Raw genomic sequence first — 26359 nt, 5'->3', positions numbered from 1 at the left:
TGGAGGGAGACAATTAAAAAAAACCATGGGTGGGCAGTGAACCATGAATCAGAGGAGCTCCGATTTCTAAATTGCACTTGTGTGACAGGTGTTTACTCATGTGATGAGTTAGTATGTAAAGTAGGGCAACTGACTTTACAATTGTGAATGACAGTGTGTTCCTTGTGAAAACAAGAGATTTTCTGCATGAACATTGTCAAATGCAGAAAATTGTGTGTTGTGTTTTGAAAAAAGTGTGTTTTAAACCTGCATATTGAGTGTAAAGCAGGAATTGTGCTTGTAGTTTAGCAGAATTGGTTCAAGGGGTTGGTGCTTCAGTTACATGTTGTAGTCATTGTGTCTGAAGTACAAGTAATTGTGTGTAAACAAATGGGAAAAACTGTAATACTTTTATCAAATGTTTTGGCATAAATCTGTTAATCAACCTCAGTCCTAATCAAAACGACTAAATTGTTTAGAAAATTCCATGATTTTAACTCTTTAATTGCTAAATTCATAAATTATGACCTTGATTTGGTGAAAAAAACACACATAATGACGTATTTTCAATATAGAAGTAATTGAGGACTGGATTTTTAAAACCTCTTATCACAGTCTTGGACATGTAAACAACATTGGCTTTGATGCATTGTTAGATTTTCGTTTTTTCTCCTTAATTTACTGCTTGTGGCTGTTTTTGCCCCATTGACTTCTATTATAAGCACATCTGATGGTGCATAAATACACAATCTTTGTTTTTGTTTACTCCATGTAGTTCTGAGAGCTGAGATGCATATTTTGATTTTCTCGGACACATCAGGGTAAGTGTGCAAAGGTCCAAGACTGCGATAAAGTCCACAATTACTTTTTACCATTCTCTGTAAACCCTAGCGATGGTTGTGCGTGAAAATTCTAGTAGATCAGCAGTTTCTAAAATACTCAGACCAGCTCGTCTTGCACCAACAACCATGCCACGTTCAAAGTCGCTTAAATCACCTTTCTTCATCATTCTGATGCTCGGTTTGAACTGCAGCAGATCGTCTTGACCATGTCTACATGCCTAAATGCATTGCTGCCATATGACTGGCTGATTAGAAATTTGCATTTAATGAGCAGTTGGACAGGTGTACCTAATAAAGTAGCCAGTGAGTATACTTTAGCTTTGTTCATTTGAAAATCAACAATTCACTAACCCCATAATATAAACTCATTACTGCACACCCTCCAGTCAATAGCAATCAAGAATTTTCACAAACCATGGAATAATACTTTGTAAGACCTTTTTAACACTATAATGTATTCATTTTAAGAGTTGACAGGTTGTAGTTGAACAGCAAATGACACTTGATCTAGTGAAAGAAAGAGGAATCTTATAAAAAGCTGCATGGACATACAGTAAGTACATTTCAATCAAGCTTAAAATGATTTAAGATCTGAAACACAGTACTTATGTTTTAGGACCCAGTGGAAACCCTGATGTTGGTTTTATTATAGTTTCTTCTCTCTCCCCAAAAAGTCTGTGCTTATACTGCGGTACACAGAAAGAATGCAAGTCAAGCCAAACTTACCAGGGCACTGGCACAATCTAACATATTATTAAATCCCTTTAATATAAATGTCGCTATCATAACTCTCATTTAGCTGAGCACAAGTATAATCATTTTTTCTGTGCGTCCTTCACACTTATTTGAGCGTGTTTGTAATTTGTGTGCGCGTGTGGGCTTTTGTTTGCGACTGGAAAAACCTCTGTATGTGTTTTTATAGCTCGGTGAACATTCTTGTCTGGTAAAAGCCTGTGGTTTGGTATAAAAACGGCTCATTTTAATTCCCTCTTCCTCATCCAAAGCATACAGCGTGCTTTTCAATCATATATGCCATGTGTATTCTTATAATACCCCATTTTAACCGCGATTCGTGGAACATGAATTGACGCAAACCACAACAGTATGAATCATATTCTTTTTTATTCTTTTCATGTACAAAGAAATACACAAAATACTTACAAACTGTTCCGAGACAACTTGAAGTCAAGGAGCACATGACTGAAGCTGACACAGAGGAAAAGTCAAACGAGAGGAAAGTGCATCCGACTTAATTTACATGTATCGCTTAAAAGCACAGTTCACCCTGGAAAAATGCATCTTTTTTTCTGCAAATTTTTTTGGGGTGAATTGTTCCTTTGAACCCGGTTCACTTTGATGATACAGTTTTCACACAGTATACTATTCAAGCCCTCCATTCTTTCAACTTCTTTGCTATTCTACAAAACGCCTTGAGCTACTAATACTCGTTGAAAAGTTGACGGTTTTGGTGGTCTAAATGTGATCTAGAGGTGAAAGTGAACTGTAACAGGAGCCGCAATGCATTTCATCCAAGCTTTAACAATTCTGCACCAAAAAAAAGTATAAAAATATATACAGAAAGACACAAATAAAACAAAATCATGTGAAATTTGGTCAGAAAATCCTTTTTACAACTGTAAAAAAAAAACTACATTTCCATCACTTTTTTTTGGAAATGTCAAAAAGCACAAGGCGAGGAACAGTTAGACTGTCCTCAAAGGCAGTGAATCTGTTCTGCTGTGTAAGGACACGTCTCACAACACTTAAAACAGCTCCACATTACAGAGTTTGAAGGTCCCTTCACAACAAGGGTGATACCTATATCGATAACTTCATTAACATCCATAATCAATGAATGCTAATGCTTGTTTTATTAGAAGTTATTACTTGTTAAGTAATAATAGACAATAATGCTTGTTTTATTGAATAGTGCTTATCTCTTAAAGGTGTTATATGTAAGAACTTGTTTTGTGTTTTAATTAAACAGTATGAAAAGTTTATTTGTGGATTTACGTTTAAAAAATGGGACATTTGGCCTGAAATTAATAAATGCATAATAAAATATCGAAAGAATGTGACATTCTACACATATTTGTACCTGAAGGGTCCATTTTGGCACCTCAAAGATACATTTTAGGTGCATTTGAGTACTAATATGTACCTTTGAGGTACAACTGTGGATTCTACAGGTACAAATGAGTACCTTTTGAAAAGGTAATGCCCCAGTGACAGCTCTCACATTTCTGAGAGTGTATGACACATGAAGCAAATGCTTGGAATGTTCAGCATAAAGCCAATGTGTCATTGAAAGAATGGTATTCATTCAACATGATCTATATATTCTATAGTCTCAAATAAACTTCGTCTGTTCACATTAAACGCAAAGCTGGTGCAAATATATCCATATTGCGATGATCATGTTTGCTCACAGCTTTCATTTGTGTTATGCGTTTGTTTTATTAGAGTGTAAACATATTCATCTAAAAACAATTTTAGACAATATTTTTATTATATGTGCACAAGGCTGCAGTTCCCTTAATGACCACTGGTGTCGCCGGTAATTGTCCAATCGTCTTCAATTGTTGACAAAACTATGTGGAAATACCAGCACTATTGTTCGTTTGGTTATTATCATTATAGTTTTGATGTAGAATATCATATTCTCCAAGATTTTGCTTGATTTATGAAATCTTATAGTTATCGTCATAGCTGTCGCTCTAGCTGTGAACGCTCCTTTTCCCATTGAACAACATCTGAAAGTTCAGGACGCCGCGAAACGGGTTTCTGCGGGTCTCTAGAGATAGAACTGAACAGGTGGCGTCTTGAGGTCAAATCCAGAGTGGGCTAAAGCGAAGTATTCCATATCTCCGCCCAAATCGAGCTTGCAAACAGACCACAACCTCTTCGTGGGAGCCAAAAATTGTGACATCACAGTCTTTCGAAAAGCACTTCTGCTTTACATTCATCATCTGTCAGCCTTCCTGGCTAATTTGCATTCGTGTATAAAAATAAATACAACAGGACAATTTAACGAGTACACAAAGGATGTCACCGGCATCGCACTGGCTCGTAGTGTCTTTAGTGTGTCATCTGTGTATGTGAGGCACCCATTTCTTCCTCGATCTGCGAGGTCATTTCCTGTTCTTCCGTCAGCATTTCTTGGTCATTGATTTGTGCTGTCGTAACAGTCCCATTGTTCTCTTTGCATGTCTCATTTTGTCCGTCAGTTTCGCTTTTCTCCATAACTGTATCTGTAGGGGTTTGTTTCTCTTCCGCCACTGCTAAAACACTGCAGAACTCCATCTCGTGGATCTCCACGTCGAATGGTGTCGCAGAGGGGACTGAAGGAGGGGATCTACAGCCTGCACATGCCTGAAAGACACACACAGCATTATAAATATAAACCTCTCTACACCTGAGTGTTATCATTTTGGGAGATACTGTCTGAGAATTAAACTCACTGAAATGTTAATGGCACGAGGAAGGCGTCCGGTGCGGATCCATGGGTGAACCTGACTCAACTCGCTCTTCTGTTCTTCAGTGAAGCGAGGCTGATGTTTCTGCATGGCCCTCAGCGCAGCTCTGTCCTCTTTCAACACTGAATCTCTGTCTCTGTTGAAAAAAAGACATTTACTGGGTGAATTATTGGCTATTTACAGTGGGTCTTTGGGAATGTGTGATTTTAGGGCGTTAGCATGAAACAGCTTTTTTTTTTTACTATGTGTGTTGTGATATGTTGTGTACAAAAGGTAAGGTTGCAAAAAAAAAAAAAACAAACCAAACACAAATTGTAGAATTTGCAAGGGATGTCATTTAGTGAGTTACTAAATATCATGAATTAGGAATGCTCAAAATAACCAATTCACCATTAACCAAAAGGGTGCGTTTTTAACCGATTAATAGTTTCAGTTAAACTATTAAAAAATAATATATTTTTTAAATTGGCTGCATAAATTGTGCAACACATTTGTTAACTGGCATGAGGGAAACACGTGCAATCACACGTGCTTACAGACATATTTTTAATAATTAGTATTTTAAAATGCAATATTTAATGTGTCAGAAACAAAATAGACACGTTAAATATTACTTTTATTATTAAATAATAATTTAATATTAATCTGACTAAGTTAATATTCAGTTAACAAGCGTCAGTTTTCGGTTGGCAAAATTACCTAAAAAGAGCATTCCTATCATGAATGAAGAAAAAATTGAATTATAAATAAACTGACATGAAATGAAAAAAAAAAAAAAATCTAAATAAATTGATGTATCAAAACCAATAAAGAAGAAAAAAAGACAAAAATGCTGAAATTGCAATGTCCTTTACCCTATATATATATATATATATATATATATATATATATATATATATATATATATATATATATATATATAAACAATAAAAACAAAGCAAATTAAACTTAAAATTTAATTTAAAAAAGTTTTTCGTTTACTACATGTCTAAACAACAACAACACAACTTTAAGAAAATTAAATAAACCTATAAAGCCAAACAAAAAAAAAAAACTCACAAACACAAACACAAAAAAAAATAAAAATAAAAAAGAAAATTTTTTGAAATGTCTGGATTATCATCCCGATGATGTAGTGGACAGTGTAATAGTGCTGATATTCACCTTATTGGCAGCTGGTAGGTCATCATAGTTTTTTCATCTGTGTTGGCCATGAGGAGCCAGATGGGGTCCTGAAGGACACATTTGATGAACTGCGCCTCTCCGTCGCCCTCTGCTGTCTGCTTGCGGGAATGACTGTTCTCTGATGAGTCCACGCTGCCAAAGTATTTGCTGGTATTGCTGCTCTGACTGCTTCCTGTTAAAGTAAAAGAGAGGAAATTAATTCAATTACCACTTCTTAACAAGTGCTGAAAGACATCCGCTTTTTATACACAAACATTTCTTCTGTTATCATTAAAGTACTTACTAGTTCCACTTCCGGAAGAGCTGCAGCCATTGGAGCCGGATCCAGAGGAACCGGAGCCTGAGCCTGAGGACCCTGTGCCTGAAGAGCCCGAGCCTGAGGCAGCCGAGCCAGTGCCTGAGCGGGAATCCTCCTGTAACAGCAGGTCCAGCAGATCACTGGAGGTGGACATGGCGTCTTGATTGGACTCATTTGTTTCACCCTGCAAAATACAAATCAAGCACAGACTGTGATTAATTGATACGAATAAACACACAAATCCATGCAAAAAGATTTTTTTGGGCAACTTAATTGTTTTATATTCAATCCACAAGTTATAAGCGAACTTAATTTGCATTGGGACAACATGAATGAATTATATGGAAACCTGCATTTTTCTCATCAAAGATAGCTGATTACAGAGCAATCCGAAATGGCGTCACAAATTGTATGGGGTTTCAACTATAGCTTTTAGCCTTAAGCAAAAAAATCTAGTTAAAATGCATCTTTCATTCCTGATATAAATACTATTCTGGGAATTTGGCCAGGACACCGGGGTTACACCCCTACTCTTTACGAGTAGTGTCATAGGATTTTTAATGACCACAGAGAGCCAGTAACCTACTTGCTGTGAGGCAATCATGCTACCTATTGTGCCACCATTGTGCCACCCTACTTTCACTACCTAAATCAAACTTTCTTTATAACTACTTACATTTTCGTTTGTTTTTGAATCCACCGCTGACCCTCTCTGGTTAGATGAGGCCTGTCCTCCAGCTCCACCTCCTTGTCCCACCATAGGAGATGTAGTCTGCTGTCCTGACGCCACCTCGAACCGATTGCTTGGCGACTCTTCCAGCTGCAGCAGATTTAAGGGCGATGAGCATCGGGACTGAAAGAGGGGAGACTCTGCTCCTTCTCTCTCTGCACCGTTTTCTCTTTGGCTATAGGAGTGAGGTGTGCTGGAGCGAGAATGAGCGCGTTGTATTGGGGTCTGGATCTGACAGGGAGCAGGCGAGCCCATGTTGGCAGCGGCGAAGGGGAAAGCTGAGTTTGGGCTGTAGAAGGGCTGAGCCATGCCTACGCTGGGCTGTGGGAACATGTAGTTGGGTAATACCAATGCCATCATTGGGGGGACCATCGGAGGCGCCATTTGTGAGTTCTGAAGGGGAAAGCGAAGGCCTGACTGCATGCTGGGGTCTGAGACGGGATGGGAGATTGGGGGATAGACTGGATATAAAGGAAGGACGGTGGGTGGATATTGGACATTGGGAACACTGGCTTGTGACCCTGATGTGGGCCAGGACGAGGAGCTGGCTGTAGGACCCATGGGTATGGAGGGGTTAGAGGGTCTGCCCAGAGCGGGAACTCCAGGGAGGAGGCCTCTTATTGGTCCGGCTGGACTACAAGAACCTGTTTGCTCTGAAGATTCCTGATGCTTTAGTCTTTTGCCTCCTCGACCACGTCTGCGCCCACTGCTGCCTGCTGCTGGATAATCACGAGAGCAGCGCACACCTGTCGAGAAAAGAAAAGAGGGATATTGTATATCCAGTCCGTTCTTACAGCAAAATAAAAGCTGACAGGTTGATCAAGACTAAGAAAGTCCACAGAATGATCAATCTATCTATCTGTCTGTCTGTCCATCTATCCATCCATCTATCAATCTATCCATCCATATAATCAATATATCCACCCATCCAACCAACCAACCAACCAGCCATTCATCTATCCATCCATGTCTGTCTGTCTGTCTGTCTGTCTGTCTGTCTGTCTGTCTGTCTGTCTGTCTGTCTGTCTGTCTGTCTGTCTATCTATCTATCTATCTATCTATCTATCCATCCATCCATCTATATATCAATCCATCCATCATATGTCATAACCTCAGTCATTACATAGCTACTTGTCACATAAGTAATAAATTACACTCAAAAATCCCCTCACCTCTTGATAAAGGTGCATTTGGTCGTCGGCGGACAGCTGAAGTTGGGTCAAAGACTCTAAGTTTGCTCAGGTCTCCGAAGCGGCACATGAAGTTTTGCTCCTCTTGTTGTGTGTGAGCTGACAGGACTTCCTTCGTAAGACCCAACCTTTCTCCTCCTGCAGAAGCCCCTGGTCCTCCTCTTCTCCCAGCATCCCTATCAGGAGCAGGGCTAAGAGGCAGAGAGGGTGTGGCCATGGGAGGAAATTGAGGTTGAGTGACAGGCAGAGCAGTATTTGGAGTGGGAGGAGCTTCCTCCATTACGATATCTGTGGGAGCAAGAAAAAATGAGGTTAAATTAGGCACAACAAATATCAAAAACACTTCATTGTTACAGTAAGTAGTTTCATGGGTTGTATGCTTTTCTCCCTTATTACTTTCACATTACAAATTTTATTACCTGACTCAGGAGGTTTCTTGTCCCCAACATGGACGATGGTGCTGCTGAAACTGCACTGGGATGTGACAGAGGCAACGCTCTCAGCTTTATTGTGCAGGGCCAGTGGAGGTAACAAAGCGCTATCATCTACCAGAGACACAGACGGACCTGAGGGTTAAAAGGATTTGTTAGCACAGTCCAACAATCATTCAGTAAAAAGCATTTTTAAATGTTTTAAGAAGTATCCTATGCTCAACAAGGCTGCACATAAACAGTAATATTCTGACAAACTACAATTTCAAAAATAATTGTACATTTTAGGCTACACTTTAAATTCACTGTACAAGTCATGCTATTAACAAACCATTAAGAAAGAGGGTAACACTTTAGTTTAGGTCACTATTATCTGTAATAACAAACCATTAGAGAACCCTACAAGCTTAATAAATGATTAAATAGCTGCTTATTAATAGTTAGTAAGGTAATAGTTTGGTTTAGGTTTTGGGTAGGATTAGAGGTTCAGAAAAAGATCATACTTTATAACTTCTAATGAACAGTTAATATAGCAATAATAGACAGGTAATAATTCAGTAGTTAATAGCATGAATTGTGACCTAAAGTGTTAGCGATTATACATTTAAGTGCTAATAAACAGTTAGCCGGTAGTAGATGTTGTGAATTGATACATAAACTAAAGTGTTACCAAATTTAATTCTTGTGATGGTACAGTGCAAGCAATTCTACTCAATTCCTCAGTGTCACATGATTCGGCAGAAATCATTCTACTATGCTGTATTAGGTTACTAAAGTAACATTTCATAAAGTAATGAAACTATAAAGTATTTTTTTATCCCTATTGAAAATAGTTGTGATTAAAATTTAAGCTGAAACTTTGAGAATACAGTTAAAAAAGAAACATTAGGATAGTATCTCTAGGAATATTTTTACAAGCCAAATAAGTGGCTGGAAATGTAAATGTTTTCATAAAAATTTAATTTAAACCCCATTTTCAAACAATACCATTAAAATATCAGTGTATTAATGCACAAATAAAAAGGAACTACTACAGTAACAAATTTATTAATGTGTGTACTCATCCATATTATAAGTCTGTACTAGTTTGGGGAAGCTTACAAAATAAACAAACCACTGCAAGAGCTAAAGGAATTTTTCTTTGTGCATTTTATATTCTACTATTCCCATTTATCCTGTAATTATTTATGTAAACATTTAAAGGAATGGAGTGAAAACTGTATGCGGTAAACTGCATACAACAGCCTCTTGTAACCAAATCAATATAATACATACAGATAGCACTGGGATGTTTGTTTATGACTGTAACATCTACCTTTAGCGTTGCCTGGAGCTTCCTGCTGTTTGTCATCATCCGACGTAGAGGAGGCGGTGCAGGAGGAGGAGCCACACTTCCTCTTGACCGTGTTTGGGACATTACAGCTCTCAAGATACCTGATGAACCAAAATCAATCAATAAATTAAATTCTGGAAAACAATCACAAGTATTCCACAATGCCATAATACAAAAGGTGCTTTCTACAGAACAACGCGATTCATCTGCAACTTAAAATACATATTGAATAGCAATCAGTGTTAAATGAAGTGGTTTAAACCCTTAATAAGGGATTTACTTCCACTGAAAACAAAAAACAAAATTTGGAAGAATGTTGCAGATTGGTTCACCCATATTGGGAAAAGAAAAAAGAAAAAAACTCAAGTCAAAAGTTACTAAAATTCTCAGAAAATAATCATTATTTGTGCTCAGTGGAAGAAACTCAACCAAACAGGTTTGGAATAATTGGAGGTTGAGTAAATGACGATAACATTCTCATTTTTGAGTGAACTGTCCCTATAAATTCTGCACAGAGATGATCTGAAACACAAACCTTATGATGCTGTCCAAACAGTTAATCTGCTGGTACGAGAATGTTGTTGGTGGTTCTTTTTGCACGATTAGTGAAGGCGCGGAGCTCTTTGAGGGTGGAGCAGCACAAGGAACCAGACTTCTACACACTTCTGCTGACTGGCCTGCTTTCAGAGCACCTGTATATCAGACACAGTGTACACAGTGAGACTAACAGCCTTCAAAAAGAAGAATGCAAACACAAGAGCTTTATTCCTACAGAATAAATAGTGTTTTATAGCATACCTGCAGTGGAATGTTTTTTGGGAGGAGGTCGGTTGCGGGAATCAATGAAGACTTGCTGTCCGTTTGTCTTGACCATGTGAACATCTTTACAGATTTGCTGGAAGGTCATCTGTTTAAAAATGGAGAATTTCATTTAAGACTTTTTTTATATTTCTTTGGGTTGCCTTTCATTTCTATGTACAGTCCTAATAAAAAAACTCTAAACTGCATACCGTTCAAGGCCAGGACACACCGAAATTAAAAAATAAATACAAACTCTTATGGTTCTACAGTGACTCATAGTATAATTCCAGATGAGATCTGAGTATTTGTATACACAAGGTTCCTGCAAGTTTTATAAAGGTAAATTTAGGAGCTTTTTAATTTGTAGGGTGCATAAAATAAAGTCTACTGTAATAGCAATACTTTAAACTAGAGGCGAAATAATACACCTTACAAAAAAAAACAAAAAAAAACAAGATTTGATTATTCCTGCTCTATGACATTAGAACAAATGTTTCAAACTTGTTTCTGGAGGACCACAGCTCTGCACAGTTTAGTAGTTTATGGACCTATTTCCTTTTAGTAAAGAAGTAATGGATTTACAGGTGTGCGTTTTAACTCTTTATGCGCTCAAACTACATTGAAACATGTAGAATTCTTCTTCCATGATTTGCAATGTTTCCAAATTGCTTTATTAGTGATCTTTCTGCCAATTTTTAAAATCTGTTTATCTGATCATGACATGTCCACACTTTATGGTTCACACTGCAAAAATTCTTCCTCACTTTTTGTGGAATGATGAATAAGGATTTTGAATGTAAGAGTTTTAAGACCCACAGAAACCTTCTAAGGAGTTTTTCCCAGTTTTACTTTCAATTAATCAGTTTAGGCTTTGTTTATAATAAATTCTTTACAGTGAATGCCTTTTTCCCCATTGATTTAGAATGTATGCAAAGGTGACATACATATACTAAATGTGAGATATCAGTTTTATTTTGTTTTGAATCTGTGTTTTCCCTCAACAACACAAATTTGACCAGGTGAAAATAATCTGCTGTGACCAACAGAAAATGTGTTTATCTTAGTTTAGGGCACATACAGCCTAAAATGAAAGACTTCATAACTTTTTATGTATAAAAAAAACAGCATAATGGCTGTTTAAGACTTACAGGTTTGTGTAGCTGTGAGGGGTCCTCCAGACCAGGCCCGCTGCTGTCTGATGAAGAGGCTGCGCTGGGCTGATGCTCGTGGGAGCCATTGCTGGGCAGACTGCCATAGCCCTGAGAGCTGCCACAGTGGACGGGCTGAACTAGGAGCCTGTGGATCTGTTCACTGAGCTGAACAATGTCTGGAGTCAGGGCTCGCTCTTCCAGACCACGCGGCGGCGTGAACACATCTTCGTTCAGTGGAGAGCTGCATGGAAAAAGTCAAATGTGTAAATACACACTACAGTTTCTCTGTTTGTTAGCAAAGGGAATTTGGAATTGTTTGAGTCATTCATTCCGCCAAAAGGCTTTGGTTTGTCAGGATAAAAACGTCGTATTGTGTTTGCTTAAAGTTTAAATGTACTGTACACTATTATATTAAGAGCAATTTTTCTGCTGCATGACAAGAAAGCAGACCTATTATTATAATTTCTTCATCATGTCAAATTCTGCAGGTGATTTTTGTGATCAACTAAGTTCTGCATGTTTAAATTTTGATAAAACAATACATGATTATTTATATGTATATATTATTTTATGAAAGTTTCCAGTTTTAAAAAAAAATCCATTTAGATTTTTCTACTTGGAGCTGCAATTAGAGTTGCAGAGTCGTTATGTTCTGCTTCTGCCATCTTCTACTGGATAGAATCAGTACTGATGTGTATTCATGTGTGTGTGAGTAGCAACAGCTTGAGTCACTTGAGTCAGTGAATGTTGGAAGCAATGGTCTTCGGAAAAAAGATATTAAACTCATGAAAAGTCTGTCTGTGTCCACATGCTTGAGCATGTGCTTCTGTGTGTGATGGAGCATGCACATTATTGCATACTGGTGTGTGTATGTGTGTGTGACTGAAACTACATGCGTGTGCCTCTGGGTGTGTGCCACGTATATATTCAGAAGTTTGAACAGGTGGAAAATCAAGGTGGAGATGGACATACTCTACTCAGGTCTATTTTTTTACCAAATGTCAACTCAATTAAAAAAAAAAATTAAGATGACCTGAAAAGTATGGGGTCAATATGTTTTTGAAAAAAATTTAAATAATGCAATTAACTGATAAAATGCATTAACATTTCTAAAAATAGCACAAATATTTTTACTATTTACAAATATGTTTTACTGTTAAAGTTTACTGATCGCCAAAATCAGAATATTAGAATAAAGAATGATTAATGATGCTGACAAATTAGTTTTACCATTATAGGAGAATATTACATTGTTAAATTCACTAAAACAAAGTAAAACACAAAAATTATCAAATACACAAATTGTAATATTTCATTATATAATTTATTTTAAAGCATAAAAATACTACTGTTTTTGAATTAAATCTTATTTTGAGAATTAAAATTTTTTTACAACAATACAAAAGCATATAATAAAAATTCCCAAACTTCTGACCAACACTAAAAATGTAAGACCAGTGACCTATGAGTATGATTTGAATTCTTACGTTCTGACTTTATGCCGTCCAACGATGAAGGCCACTTTCCTGCTCCAGGGGTTGATGAAGGAGGACCAAGAGGTGTCTATAGTCATATACTCTCCATTACGCGCACACATCCTCAAGGGAGAGTGCTCGAACGGCTGCCCAGCAAACTGAAGAACTAAAATAATAAGGAAAATGTTAAATTCTGTTACAAACAGCACTAAAATTATTTAAAAAAATAAAAAAAAGGAATCAGAGAGATGAACTCACTCTTCTTATGGATTGCCACCATGATGTGTCTGTCATCTGGATGAATGCACAGCAGGACCGGCGTTCCAACCAGGTCCTGAGGCAGGTATCCTAACAGAGGCACTGCCCTCTCATCCACCTCCTGGAAGACACAGCTGGGGGTGTGACTAGTGGTGAATATCCTCTTATCCAGAGGAATGCGAGGGGCTGAGAAAGAGCAAAACACACAATGAAAACATGAAAAAGGCAAGAATGGAACAAATTATATATAATGTTATACTGCTACAATTATCCCATAAGCAATCCACATTCATTTAATTTTACCTAATGTTATTGTCTTTTTACCTTGTTATACATTTATTATGTTTTCTTTTTTCGTCACGTATTATGTTATTGTGCTATTTTTTCATCTGAACTAAATATATGGGTCACACTTTACAATAAGTTTTCATTAGTTAATGTACTTTCTAACATGAACTGATAACGAACAATACTTTACAGCATTAATCAATCATAGTTCAACATATGCTAATGCATTATTAAAATCCAAATTCATGCTTATTAATATTAGTTAATGCACCGTGACTTAAAGATAACTATCAATGAACAACTTTACTTTTATTAATGTTATCAAAGATGAATAAATACTGTAATTAAAATATTATTCTCCATTTATGGAAGTAAATACATTAACTAATACAACTTTATCGTGAAGTGTTACCAATTGATGTCTATGTAAGCTAGAATTTGAAGGACTGACATGTTAAAACTTTAAAAATGAAGTTATAAAGAAGAAATATTAGATACCCTCATATCCCGAGTGCACTCTCTCGGCGATGAGCAGACAGCAGGGCTGAGGGAAAGCCATGTCGGAGTCTCTGAGGGTCAGCAGGTACGGGGTCAGTCTGAAAGGGTAGTACCTCACATCACTGCTGGATGAGACGTCTCCACTGATGCGACAAAACATCGACTTCTCTTGGGTGCACTCCATTGGTGGAGAAACTACAGTCAAACAGACACAAAAAAATACATATTTAGATTGCATTTGCAGAGGAAGGACCTAGTTGATTTTGGTGGTCTTGGTTGATTAATAGTGGCTCTCCAATGGCATTAGAAATATGAATCATCACTTTAGCTACATGTAAAATTATACTTTTATTTTTTTATATACTTTTATCGTTTATCAAACTTATTAAGTTCATTCTATCACAGAATACAACTATATATTAAGGGCTGCACAATATATTGTTGCAGCATTAATATTGCAATTTGCGAATCTGCAATAATCACATCAGTGAATCTACAATGTTAGGATTATAATTACCCAGGTGTAATAATGTGAAATATTTTGCATGTGTGTGTATTTAGGATTAAACACCTTAATCAATGTGGATTTTCTCATGAATAATTTAAAGCTTCAAAATATTAAAATGGACTTTCAAAATGATCGGACCGAACTCTCAAAGAGAAAAGAAAGCTTTGGTTTGGAATGAGCAAACACTAGTCAAACAGCCCATATCACAAGTAAAACACACATAAACATACCAGAGCCGATGCAGGAGGCCCACGCTGGCAGTTTGCAGGGTGCTGTGTTGCTGTAAAAGGTGCTCACGTCCTGGGGAGCCAGCAGCTCTGAAAACAACACCCCGTGCAGCCTCTCTGGCTTACTGCGCAGAAGAGATGAGCCCTGCGGAGAGATGTACACAACCTTCCCAGACAGGAATGACACCGCCATGGTGAATGTGTCCTGTAAAGAAGAAACACAAGACTCTTTTGTAACTTACAAATATGGAACACTTTATGTTTTGTCCCAATTCTGTATTTCTTATTAGTCTCAATGATACTGTCGCTAGTTAAAAAAATATTAGGATCAAAATGTTTACCAATCAAGCCCAATAAGCAGCAGATTAACCTCATTTTACCAGCATTTACACTACCACTACTTATTAAGCACTGTTAGATACTGTGTGTCCCACATCTGTGAAGCAGGATATTATTATTCCACTGCGTTAAGGTAATGTGTTTTTTGGACAAAGCATCCTAATAAGCCAAATTCTTCTGTGTATTACTCAGGCTTTAATGATGGGTAATCGGTTGGTGGAGAAAAACAAGTCTTTTCTCTAGATAAAAGAGATGTGCTTGTATGTTGCTTTTGGAAAATTACATTACATAACCCACTTCAGACTAATAAAAGAACTTGATGAATGTTAGTCATCAGTGCTGTTGTGGAAAGCTGGTTTATGCAGTTTCGTTCAGTTGAAAACAAGATTGAAAAAGAGGAGAAATGAAGAAGGAACAAAGTGTGCAATTTTACAAAGAAAACAGTAGTGAAAAGGTTTTGCTATTTTATACTTCTTTGTGGTTTCTCATGTAATTATAAATAGAATTGAAAGAAACTTTGGTTGACACTGCTTTACATGAAGGAATTTTTCAACAATTATTATATTGAGAATAGGCATGGGACGATAACCGTTTTCAAGGTATACAGTGGTTTGGATTAGTTAAGGTTTTAAAGCTGCCAAAATGTTCTGCTATTTTTAAGACAACAGTATCTCCAGCAAAAAAAAGAGATCTAAAAATATCATTTTAAATGGTAAAGAAATCTGTGTTCTTGAAACTAATGAAGACAGCAGATGTCAATGATTCATCTGAATTATTTAGCCTGACATGTTTACTGCTCAAAAATATTATAAATGTTTCTCAAAATAACTTATATTGTGCTGAAAGGGGAAAAAGGTTGTTGTTTTTATCCAGACATTTAAAAAGAACATGATTTTGAGCAGTAAACACAATACTGTGGAATAGTGATGTTTTTATCCATGGCCATCATATGCCTACTGGAGAGAGAAACAAGTGTGTGTATCTACTTACTGTGTTTTTGAGTGTGTATTCTGAGGTGATATTGTCCAGTTCTTCAACAGTGAAGGTGGAGAGATCTAGACTACAGCCATGGCACTCCTCTACATTCCACTGGTGGTAATACTCCTGATTGGCTGCAAGATTCAAAACAGCAACAACAAAACGGTTACTTCTATTATCTAATAATTATATAATTTAATAAGATACATAATCATTTTTCAGTTTTATTTCCCTACATAATCATAATTGAAATCGCCTAATACTGTTCCTCATGTTAAGAAAGCTTTAACATCAGACATTTTAGGACTTTTCCTAATTTAAGATAAGACATTTTGAACTCTCAGAAGTGCTGCGAAATGGGAGTACTATTTTTTTTGTTTTAGATTTTTTGAAAATAGCGGTTAAATACAATTTTAAAAATATTTTTCAGAAGGTGTAAGAAATATTACTAACAATTTTAAAAGACTACAAAAAAATGGTGCTTGTTTATCCAAACACTACTTGTATTTTAGTGTCTGACACTGAAAATTCCCATAAAAACTTTGCACAACTATGCAGGTGCTAAGAGCAATAATTTACTAGCATCACAAAGTCAAAGTGTTTACACTTGTTTGAGGAATTAACCAACAGATGACTTTATAGTTATAATAAGTGATATATTCAGTTCTTTTTTAGCGTTTAGCCACTGTCCCTGGCCCGTTTTAGGCTTTCCTGTAAAACACAGAAGCGTGAATCTCCTACTGACCTCTGACTTGTCTGACACAGCTGAGGGCGTATTTGAGGGCGTTCAGGGTGCTGGAGCGTCCCTTCATCTTCCTCTCTGGCGGCAGACGGATCTTCAGCTCATTCAGAGCTCTCATTAGCTCTTTCTGAGTCTGGACGCGGGCAGACTGATCACTGCTGCAGCCGCTGGTGGATGGCGGGTCCTGCTCAGAGCTGGCACTCAACAGACTGTATGCCAGAGAACTGCTGGGTGGAGAAGGGCTGTGAGAGTTTGAGCTGACGGAGCAGAAATCAAAAACAAGAGAGTCAGACTTCACACAGGAATAACTGAACACAATCTACCTTTAGTCAGTTAATTTAAGTCTTTTTTTTGTCTTTTTTATTGGAGAGTATAGTTTGTGTCCTATCTGACTAACACACTTCAACAACATGCGCTGTAATAATGAATTATTAGGTCAGTAGGTGGAGAGTTGGCGAAACACTAGAGCATATACACTACAATAACATTTTCGAGCATCACTAAAAATAATTAAAAGCATCACTGAAAATAATTCAAATGTTCATAACCCTCTAATATCTGCATTTGGCATCATTCACTTTTAAACCGATTAACAAAAATGTATGTTAATTGCCCAGCTTAAAAACCTCAACACATACTTCCACACGAAATGTTTGTTTTCAACCGTTTGTTTTCAATCTCTCTTTTTCAACCTTTCTTAACATCATTCAAATTATTTTTTCAGTATTTCTGCAGCATTTACATGTTTTAATCAACGGATATTGCACTAATTAATTGAACGAATCAACAAATTTACTTGTCCTTTCTTGAGTTTAATAGTCCAGTGGTTCCCAAAGTGGGGGTCACGGGACAATGCGAGGGGGTCACTTGGTGATTTCCAAAAACCTAATTGTATTTATTAAACTATTAGAATTACCATATTTTATCCTTAACCCACAGAAGAAATAAAAACCCAACAGCTTTTTGATTTTTTTTACAACCCCTAGGGTGATTACGTTATATTAAAGACACAGAACATTGATTTTATGGCACCAGGTTAAATTTTATGACACATTTATGGCACTCATGTACATCAAAAATAAATATAGGCCACAACTAAATATGGAGGATGGTCTCCAAGTGGCGTTCTCCAAAATTAAATGATGAATAGACTTGGGCATATTGGTATGCTTGCCCCATTGTGTGCAATGTTTATATATTTATAACCACCTCTAGTGGTGACTTGTGAGTCACTGGCATTGTTATGCGTGCTGAATTTTTGTGAACCCCTGCCTAATAGCCTACGGTCCCCACATATTAAATTGCAAACCCAATGGTTAAATTAGTTTATATTTTATCCAAATTTTGGCTGAAACACCCCAGCATTTTTCAGAATGCATTGTTGCAAGGAAATGCTTTTTCTTTTGTGCTATACAAAGATGTTTGGAAGCACATAAACATGAATAAATAAATCACTAAACATTCATTTTTGTTCACAAATCATTCAACTCAGCAGTGACTTAACACCCACCAGCATGCACACATTCTTTCAGATCTAAAATAGACCTGAAAACATTGACTAACGGGACTGGGCATGAATCATTTCTTTCATACATATGGGAAAAGACTATTTTAACCAATTTGCTGTCCATTCTCTCTCCCTCACCTCTTGTTGCTCTCCGTTGTCTCCATACCCATGGCAGAGTCTTTCCCATTCTGGCTGGAGGAGCTCTGGTAACTTCTGTTTGACTGTCTCCCTCTGGATCCGCTCCCTCTCTGCATCCCTCCTTCACTTTCCCTCTCCCCAGAGTCATTTCCACTGGACAGTCCATCTGTATCATCAGAATTCACACCTCGGTTGCCACCTGCAGATCCTTTGGGACCGGATAGCCCTCCTGACCCACTACTCTCTGGATTTGATGAGGGCGAGCTCTCGCTCATGCCACAGGATCGCCCAGCCTTTTTCTCTATCCCTCCTGCTCCGCTGTCTGCATCATTGCTGGGGGCGGAGTCTGAGTTGTCATCACTCATAATAATACTGTAAGAACACGCGTTTGCCAAGGTGATGATTTCCACCTGACAATGAATTACACAAAGTTGAATGAGTCCACTAAGTTGGATTTCCTGAACTGCAGTGGGAAATCATCTTGGTGCAATTAATCAAATAAATAGGAATCATGGCGTATTCGGGTGTCTCGCCACCCCCTTCTTTGACTTGGCTCCTCCGACTGGAAGCGGTTTAAACTCAAAACGAACAGAAGATATTTTGCAAACCAGAGAAAATGTTGCTCGGCTCAGAAAAACAGACAAGACTGGTTGTTATGAAACAGACTTGGCTCCACACATGAAGCCAGATGGAGTGTGACAGTGCGAGCGAAAGTGTAAGAAACAGCCACTGGGAAATTAAGCTTCTTGTTAGGCTTTGTCCATGCACTCTTCTTCTCTTTGCCCTCTGTGTCACCCGCTCTCCTCAGAGATCACCTGCCAGAAAAAGAAAAAAAAAAGGGAAGAAAAGGTGAGCAGTCTCAAACATACAGTACACACACAGAGAGGTTGGCCATTTTCAATTTAGTAGTACTAAAAAGATGATGACTATAGAAATTTTATCAACAGCATGTTTACAACTGTTACAGTGCTCAGCATATACGAGTACAGTAATTCATTTTTAATAGGAAGCTATACCCTTTCATATTTGTGCATGCATATACATTGGATTAGTCAATACTGAAGCCAAATCTGGAACTTGCGATAACGTCCAAAAACTAGTACAGCCAAATTATAGAAAAATATTAAATACAAAATTTAAAAAGGGGAAAAAAAAATCAAGAGAAGCAAAAATAATAAAAAAATTTAGTTGACATTTTGTAGGTTGTAATTGTTTTTGCAACATTTTGCTTAATTTTAATTGTATTATCTTTCAGTTTCTAAATATGTTTGGTGACAAAAAAATCATTTCAATAAATATATCTGTTTAATAATCAGGTAAAATACTAGCTCTCAGACATTTTGCATGGACACAGAGGGATGCTGCACGTGAGAGCTCATGTACTTCAGTTTCTCGCTTGGCCACTACAGAGGCTTTTTCTGGTCTCCATGGTAACCGAGACTACTTTGTAGAACAACACATCCACGCTCTACCTTCTCCATCTTCAAAGCATGTTTGTCATTTTGCAACTACGGGGGACAAACGATGATCTAAGAGCCACAACAGAACTGACCTCAAGGACACTAATCTCATAAGACAACCAAGAGATGTCTTCTTTGCTTCCTCTCTGGGATCTTAATGATCCACCATTTCTGGAGTTACTGAGTTTAGAACTACACTTTTAGCAGTGCAACTGTGAATTAGCATTTACCGCAAATAGCATCTCTAAGCAAGTAAAGGAAGTGACGGTAAAAATTCAGCACATACTTACTAGAATGGAATTCTAAGCCAGGGAGTTATTCTAAGGCACGCTGACTGCTTAGTAAAGCACAAAGCCAACTGGAAAGTTAGACAGTGGCAGTAAAAGTGAAAATGTGGCCTGAATACACTGATTAAGTGGTTCTTTATTAAAAAGCAACCAAGTTACTTTTTAAAGAAAGTAATGTGTTAGGTTATTATTGTTGTGTTATTTTTGGCTTTTCATCATGGTTGGGCTTGAGATTGTAATATATTACTTTTAAAAGCTATTTTTCGCAACACGGTTGATAAGATACTTGTTTGATACAAAACAAACTGTTATTGAAATATTTATAATTCACTTACACTGAGATAGTTTGCCAGACATAGATGGTGTTCTCAAGACTCTACAACTTTAATGTGTATAAACTACTATTAGGAGAAGAACAAGTATGATGATATAAAGGTTTTTGCTTCGTAATTAACAATCTGAGCCACTACCAAAAGGGCAAAAGTTAAAATCATGAGAAATCTGAAGAGTGAAACTGCACAATGAAAGCACCAAGCTACATTTCCCAGGAAATGTGTGTCCATTTTATAAGTGACCTCTACAAACTATAGGTAACAGGTGTCATAATGTTAGAGAAGGGCTCTACAGTTAACAATACACAAAACTATTACATTAAACTTCCATATTCACATGGAGCAAGAAAAACAATCATTTATAAAAGAAAAATGCCCACAGATGCTGTTTGTATTCAGACAGCAGAGCCTGTGGTTGGCTTCTCTGAGCCAGAAGGCTGTTTGTCTGAAATGAATGTGCGAGTAGGCGTTTTCCAGCACACACATACGCACTTCTGACACCTGTTCTGCACTGCCTTACATCTTTCCATCTTCAAAAAGAAAGCTCATCACATACAAATCATACAATTTGGCACTACGTCAATCACAGATTATATCTTAGACTAACAAAACATAAACAGATATTTTTTTTCCAGACATAATGTATAAAGAACATTACACGGTAAAAAAATATTGTCCTTGGCATACGCTAGAGAAAATTCCTAAGTAAACCTCTTCAGATTGACAAGAAAAAGTATGATTATGACATGAGTGCTGTGGACCTATACACTACTCTGGTGAAAAGTTTGCAAATGTAAAGAGGTATTAATTTATTGTTATGTCTTTGACTATACTGTAAATGAAAAGAAAACACTATTCAATGCAGGCAAATCAAAACAGGCAAATCAGGATAATGTCACATTGAATAATGTTACACTGAAGATGGGGAGATGATCCAGCTTTGAATAACAGGAAATAGTTACATTTTACATTAGAAAACATTTATTTGTTATAATAATCCCGAATATTACTGGTTTTGTTGTATTTTTTGAAATAAATCTTCATTCTTTCAAAAACATTAATTAATTTCTGATTAGTGTAGGCTACCCAACAACAACAACAAACAATTAAAATAGCCTGAGTTTTCTGTCAGCTGAACACAATTAAAATACCAAAAACTATTATTAGTTATAATCCTAATTGATATTAATCCTAATGCTGAACAATAAAAACGAAAGAAAAAGGGAGAAAGCGAATAACGCAAGAGAGGAAACATGCGCCTAACCTATAAACACGATGCGTCACAAGTTTCATTCTCCTCAAAAACAAACTTACATTCCCGCTGGAGTGACTGACGCGAAATACGGACGTGCGCGGATGAAGGCGTGGAGAGGAGACTTTAAAATGGCTACACTTCAACGAGATGATTTCGTTCCCCATGATAAAAACATCCTATGTTATGACTGAAAGACACGGCACGACCGTCTCCGAAGCATCTCGCCTCCATTGCAGTCGTGATTCTCTATCTGCGCGCTCCCTGACAGACTCGCCTCCGCCTCGTGCGCGCTTAACATATAAAAAAACACGTGTTTACTCTGCTGATTCCTTCAGGCTGCGCGCTTCACTCATTGGACAGCGCTGTCCAAGAAACTGCCTCAGTCACTGATTAGACTGGTATGTTTTACATCAGTCTGAGCCCAAATTTCAGCATAACTGGAGCACACAAGACCATCTCTCTGTTGATATTCTGATTATCATTTGGGTTGAGTGAGAACGCAGGAGTGAATTTGGAACAAATAGTAATGCTATACTAATAGCCTAGTAATAATACAGTAATATATAGTTATAGTTAATATATAATTACAGAATAATACTAATACAACCAATATTATTATTAACAATAATAATAATGACAATAATAAAAAGTCTAACAAATAACAAGGAATTTTATAAGTATTAAATACAGTTTTTTTTAAAAGGACCAGCTATATATTACTTTAAAATTGAATGGTAATTCAGAAATCAAGCCGTAAGCTTTTAGAAATGGACATCAATGCAGCTAATTGTTACAAAATAATATTATTATGATATAATAATATAATATGTATATAATAATGTATATTAATAATATTAAAGTATTATTATTTATAGTATAATAGTATTTTTTGTAACCGGTGCTTCCACCATAGACCAAATAATCACGCAGTCAAAAAAAAAATAGGTCCGACTCATCACGCTCTTATTCATATAAAATGACATGCTACAATAAACATTACATGGCTGCTTTAAATATTTATGTTAAATTAAATGATCCTTTTTGAGTTGTTTTAACTTCATTTAATATGTTTTTATTAACATAAAAACAAGTTTTCAAGACTTATTGATCATATTAATTTATGTTTTGCATGGCAAAACTAAAAATACTACTAATAAAACAAAAATATGACTGATTAAAATGATTTAAAAATAAAACTATTTTAGTTTTAAACCATTATTATACTGAAACACTGACTCAATACTTGACCGGTAATAAATTCTGCAAAGTAATGACTATTGCAGATGTCTGGCTGAGCATATGATCCCACAGACATCCCACAAGCTGTTACTGAACTGCAGAGATACAACAACTGAAACTGATTAAACTGATAAAAAAAAAAGAAGCAGCTCAACTTAGCTGAATATGTGACAACTAATAGTGATGAAGTCTGACATTAACACATCTAAAACACAAGCACAGTTCAAAAAGTCAGAGTTCACATAGTGAGCTGCTCTGTAAAAGTGCACGACCGGAGATATCCAAAGCCATGGAGAAATATATTTAAAAACAAGGTCATAAGCATCTGGTTTCATATGAGGAGTCAAATACTTTTTTTCTGCTTGTGCTGGGTACCGTAGAAGAGTTTAGGTTTACTATAATTCAGAAGATTAGTCAATCACCTTAGATTAATTGCCCAGCCCTATTTTGAGCTTTAAAATGGTTCAATTCCCAAAGATGGTTCAATGGCCACAAAAGGGGTGCTCAAAAGCACCCCTCTTAAAGCTTTAATGGCAACAGCCTCATGGACATAACAGATATAAGCACACTGCTACCACTGTGTCTGCAAGACCACAGGTGCACATGAAAAGTGGCATTTGGGACAGAGCCATGGTTAGTGGGTCCTACCAAGGTAAAGCCTTACCAAGACAGACACTGCACTCTAGTGGTATTGTAGAGAGACCTCCCTTATATTACTACAATAATACACAATGAACATACTATATTAAATGTGCATTACTTATTTACTTGCCATAATACTCATTTAAGTGCAGGCCAAAACATTAAGACCCCCCTAATGGCAGCATGCAGTACATGCCAATCACTGTAAATGAATGGGATGTGACCCAATCTAAATTCTATGTATGGTTTCTTTTAGTTCTCATGCAAGTTCGTCATGTGCACGCTGTCCTATACTTATTTATATGGTACTATAAAAATGGGGTGTGGCTTCATAATGTGTTTCCCATACACTAAATTATTTCTTAATTATTTGTTTAAATTGGTCTGCGGGAGTTTAAGTGGGATTTTGATACCGCACACCTCTTTCATAGTCACAAATGAGTTTCAAAGTCAAAAGATGGTGGTGTGAGGCTGGGACATTTTACCTTCACTTGTTTACAACTAGCTGTATCCTACTGGAGACTCATCTGCCATTTTTTTTTTTTTTTTTTTTTTGCATGACATCACGGTTTTGTAGTATCATGTTTTTAGGTCTAGATGGTAAAGGAGCAGTGTTATTTTTAGAAAACTGTCCCCATTTGCAAAAGTTAGCATTTTCAGGTTCCTAAAGCTGCACTGTTGAGTAAATAAGGGAGCAATATACAATAAAAACTTTCGATACAGTACAGTTGAAAACTGTGTCATGTAAATATATCCTAAACTCTACTGTGATGGTCAAGACTTTTTCTGTGAATTTTTATAGACTTTATAGCAGTTTATCCAGTTTTCCTCCTCACAATCCATTGCAATTTCACAGGCAAATGTAAAAACAGTTATAATAAACATTATAACCCTCTGTGACAACATGCCCTAAATTTTAAGCAACAAAACAAGTAAGACATGTAAAACAATTCAATTAACAGCAAAAAAAAAGAGAGAAACAAAATCACATGAGAAAATATCACACCTTTAGTTTACCCAACAAATACTGCTTTCTCAGAGAATGTTTAAGACACTAAAACCTCTGCTCTGACCTCAGATTCATGAATATAGCCTTTTAAATACATTATTTACAGTATTTTACACTTTACTTACTACTGCACCTCAGTGGTTTTATTTGAAGCATTTAATAAACTTATTGACACACTAGGCATGACACCTCATCTATGATGACACTAAAAACAATATTAAGCAAATATGACATGACCTGCATTCTATTCACTTCTTTGTATCACATTTTTATCAATTTACTAAGACGAAATATTGATAGCTTTCTTGTTTTATTGAACATACACAGGCTATTTTTGAGAAGTATGAGCAGTAACAAGCCAAAAACACTGCATCTGATTCATGCATCAGCTGATTGACTAACTGCGTAGCAAAAAAAAAAAAAAAAAAAAAAAAAAAAAGGGAAACTATGCCATCAAAGATCTGGATAACTTTAAAAGCAAAGCATGAAAATTAAAAGATTGTAAGACACTGTGATAGCATGACAATGTATGGTGCATTTTTGGATTAAAACCGCCCTCGATGTGTGGGCTTGTGCATCGGTCTATGACGACCCCATTTTCGCTAATAAACTACTATTGTACAAATCTAATGTTGTAGACATGTATAAATGTGCTTAATGGTGGCATGGCTAGTGTAAAATGAAGATTTTAGACAGAATAAACACGCCGCATATAACCTTCCGATCAATGCTGGCCTTACCTTTTGGATTTTACTGCTTCGTTTTCTGTTGAACGACAAGACGAATTCCTATAATCATATAGAGATCGAAATAGTTTTACAATGTACTCCTGCTGTAATGAATCCTGCGCAATTTCAAAACGACGTCCTTTTGCGACTGTAGTCCACAAAGATAGCGTTGCTATTGTGCGTTAGAGATTTGTTTCCCCATGACTCCAGACACACACGAGTACACGTGCTTCCCGAGCTGTCTACAAGCCCCTTTTGCGTTGCGGAATTCTGTTGGCTGAGCGCGCAGCAAACCGCAGAGCCCAGCGGTGCATTCTCCGCCCACTCACGGCGCACTGTTCGCTGATTGGTCGAGGTCAAGGGCGCTCGGCTCACGTTCATCTGCTGTCACGTTGCAGAGCGCCTGTTGTTGTTGTAATACATGAGCCCGAAGAGCGTGTTGCGGGCAGTAGCCTACGACATATTGCTGTAGATTCACTTTCATGCTATATTCACATACTATTGTAACCCCAGTAGTTTTAACCCTGTTGTGTTCAGTGAAATCACTCACTTTATATGTTAATTTACATCAATTTTTTAAAAGAAGGTTTGTAGTATTTATTTTAAATGTAAACGCAAATTATATGTGAGTTTTCATGACCACTTTAAAAAAAGTAATTGACAAAGTGAACTAAATGGTGTTAAACTGCCTTATGCGATTATTGATAAAATGTAAAACGTCTATGCATATTAACTAAAAATCATTGAATTGCTTTTTATTCAGACCACCTGTAAAGTGAATGGGGCTTTCCAACACAACTGTTTAAAAAGCATTGCGCAGCTGGCTTGAACCCATCCATAGACCGTGTGCTTGAATCTCACCAGTGAATGAGCCATGCACAGTTCCACGTGCAGCCGGGGCGGGGCTGTGTGTGACGCCAGAGCTCCCCCAGGAGTCACGCGGCTCGCGGTGTGGCTCGCTGTTTCTGTATGGATGAATTCAAGATGGTCGTCAGAAAGGCGTCACTATCATGCTGACCTCCATTTATCCGAT

The 26359-nt window shown here is 36.9% G+C and overlaps 1 protein-coding gene across 1 annotated transcript; it reads right to left on the bottom strand.

The window, feature by feature from the left end:
• Positions 1–1924: 1924 nt before the first annotated feature.
• On the bottom strand, positions 1925–25495 carry per1b (period circadian clock 1b). The gene is given in 19 exon segments (NM_212439.3): positions 1925–4193; positions 4283–4433; positions 5462–5654; positions 5766–5964; positions 6457–7256; positions 7683–7988; positions 8120–8266; positions 9447–9565; positions 10000–10156; positions 10263–10371; positions 11414–11657; positions 12904–13057; positions 13150–13335; positions 13936–14130; positions 14674–14875; positions 16000–16121; positions 16733–16986; positions 18375–19189; positions 25339–25495. Coding segments are annotated over 18 exon segments (4197 nt in total). The 5' UTR covers positions 18740–19189; positions 25339–25495; the 3' UTR covers positions 1925–3899.
• Positions 25496–26359: the final 864 nt, after the last annotated feature.

This window comes from Danio rerio, chromosome 7, assembly GCF_052040795.2.
Source record: "Danio rerio strain M-AB ecotype USA chromosome 7, GRCz13ab, whole genome shotgun sequence".
Classification (NCBI taxonomy): Eukaryota; Metazoa; Chordata; class Actinopteri; order Cypriniformes; family Danionidae; genus Danio; species Danio rerio.
This window is presented reverse-complemented; position numbering and strand designations above follow the sequence as displayed.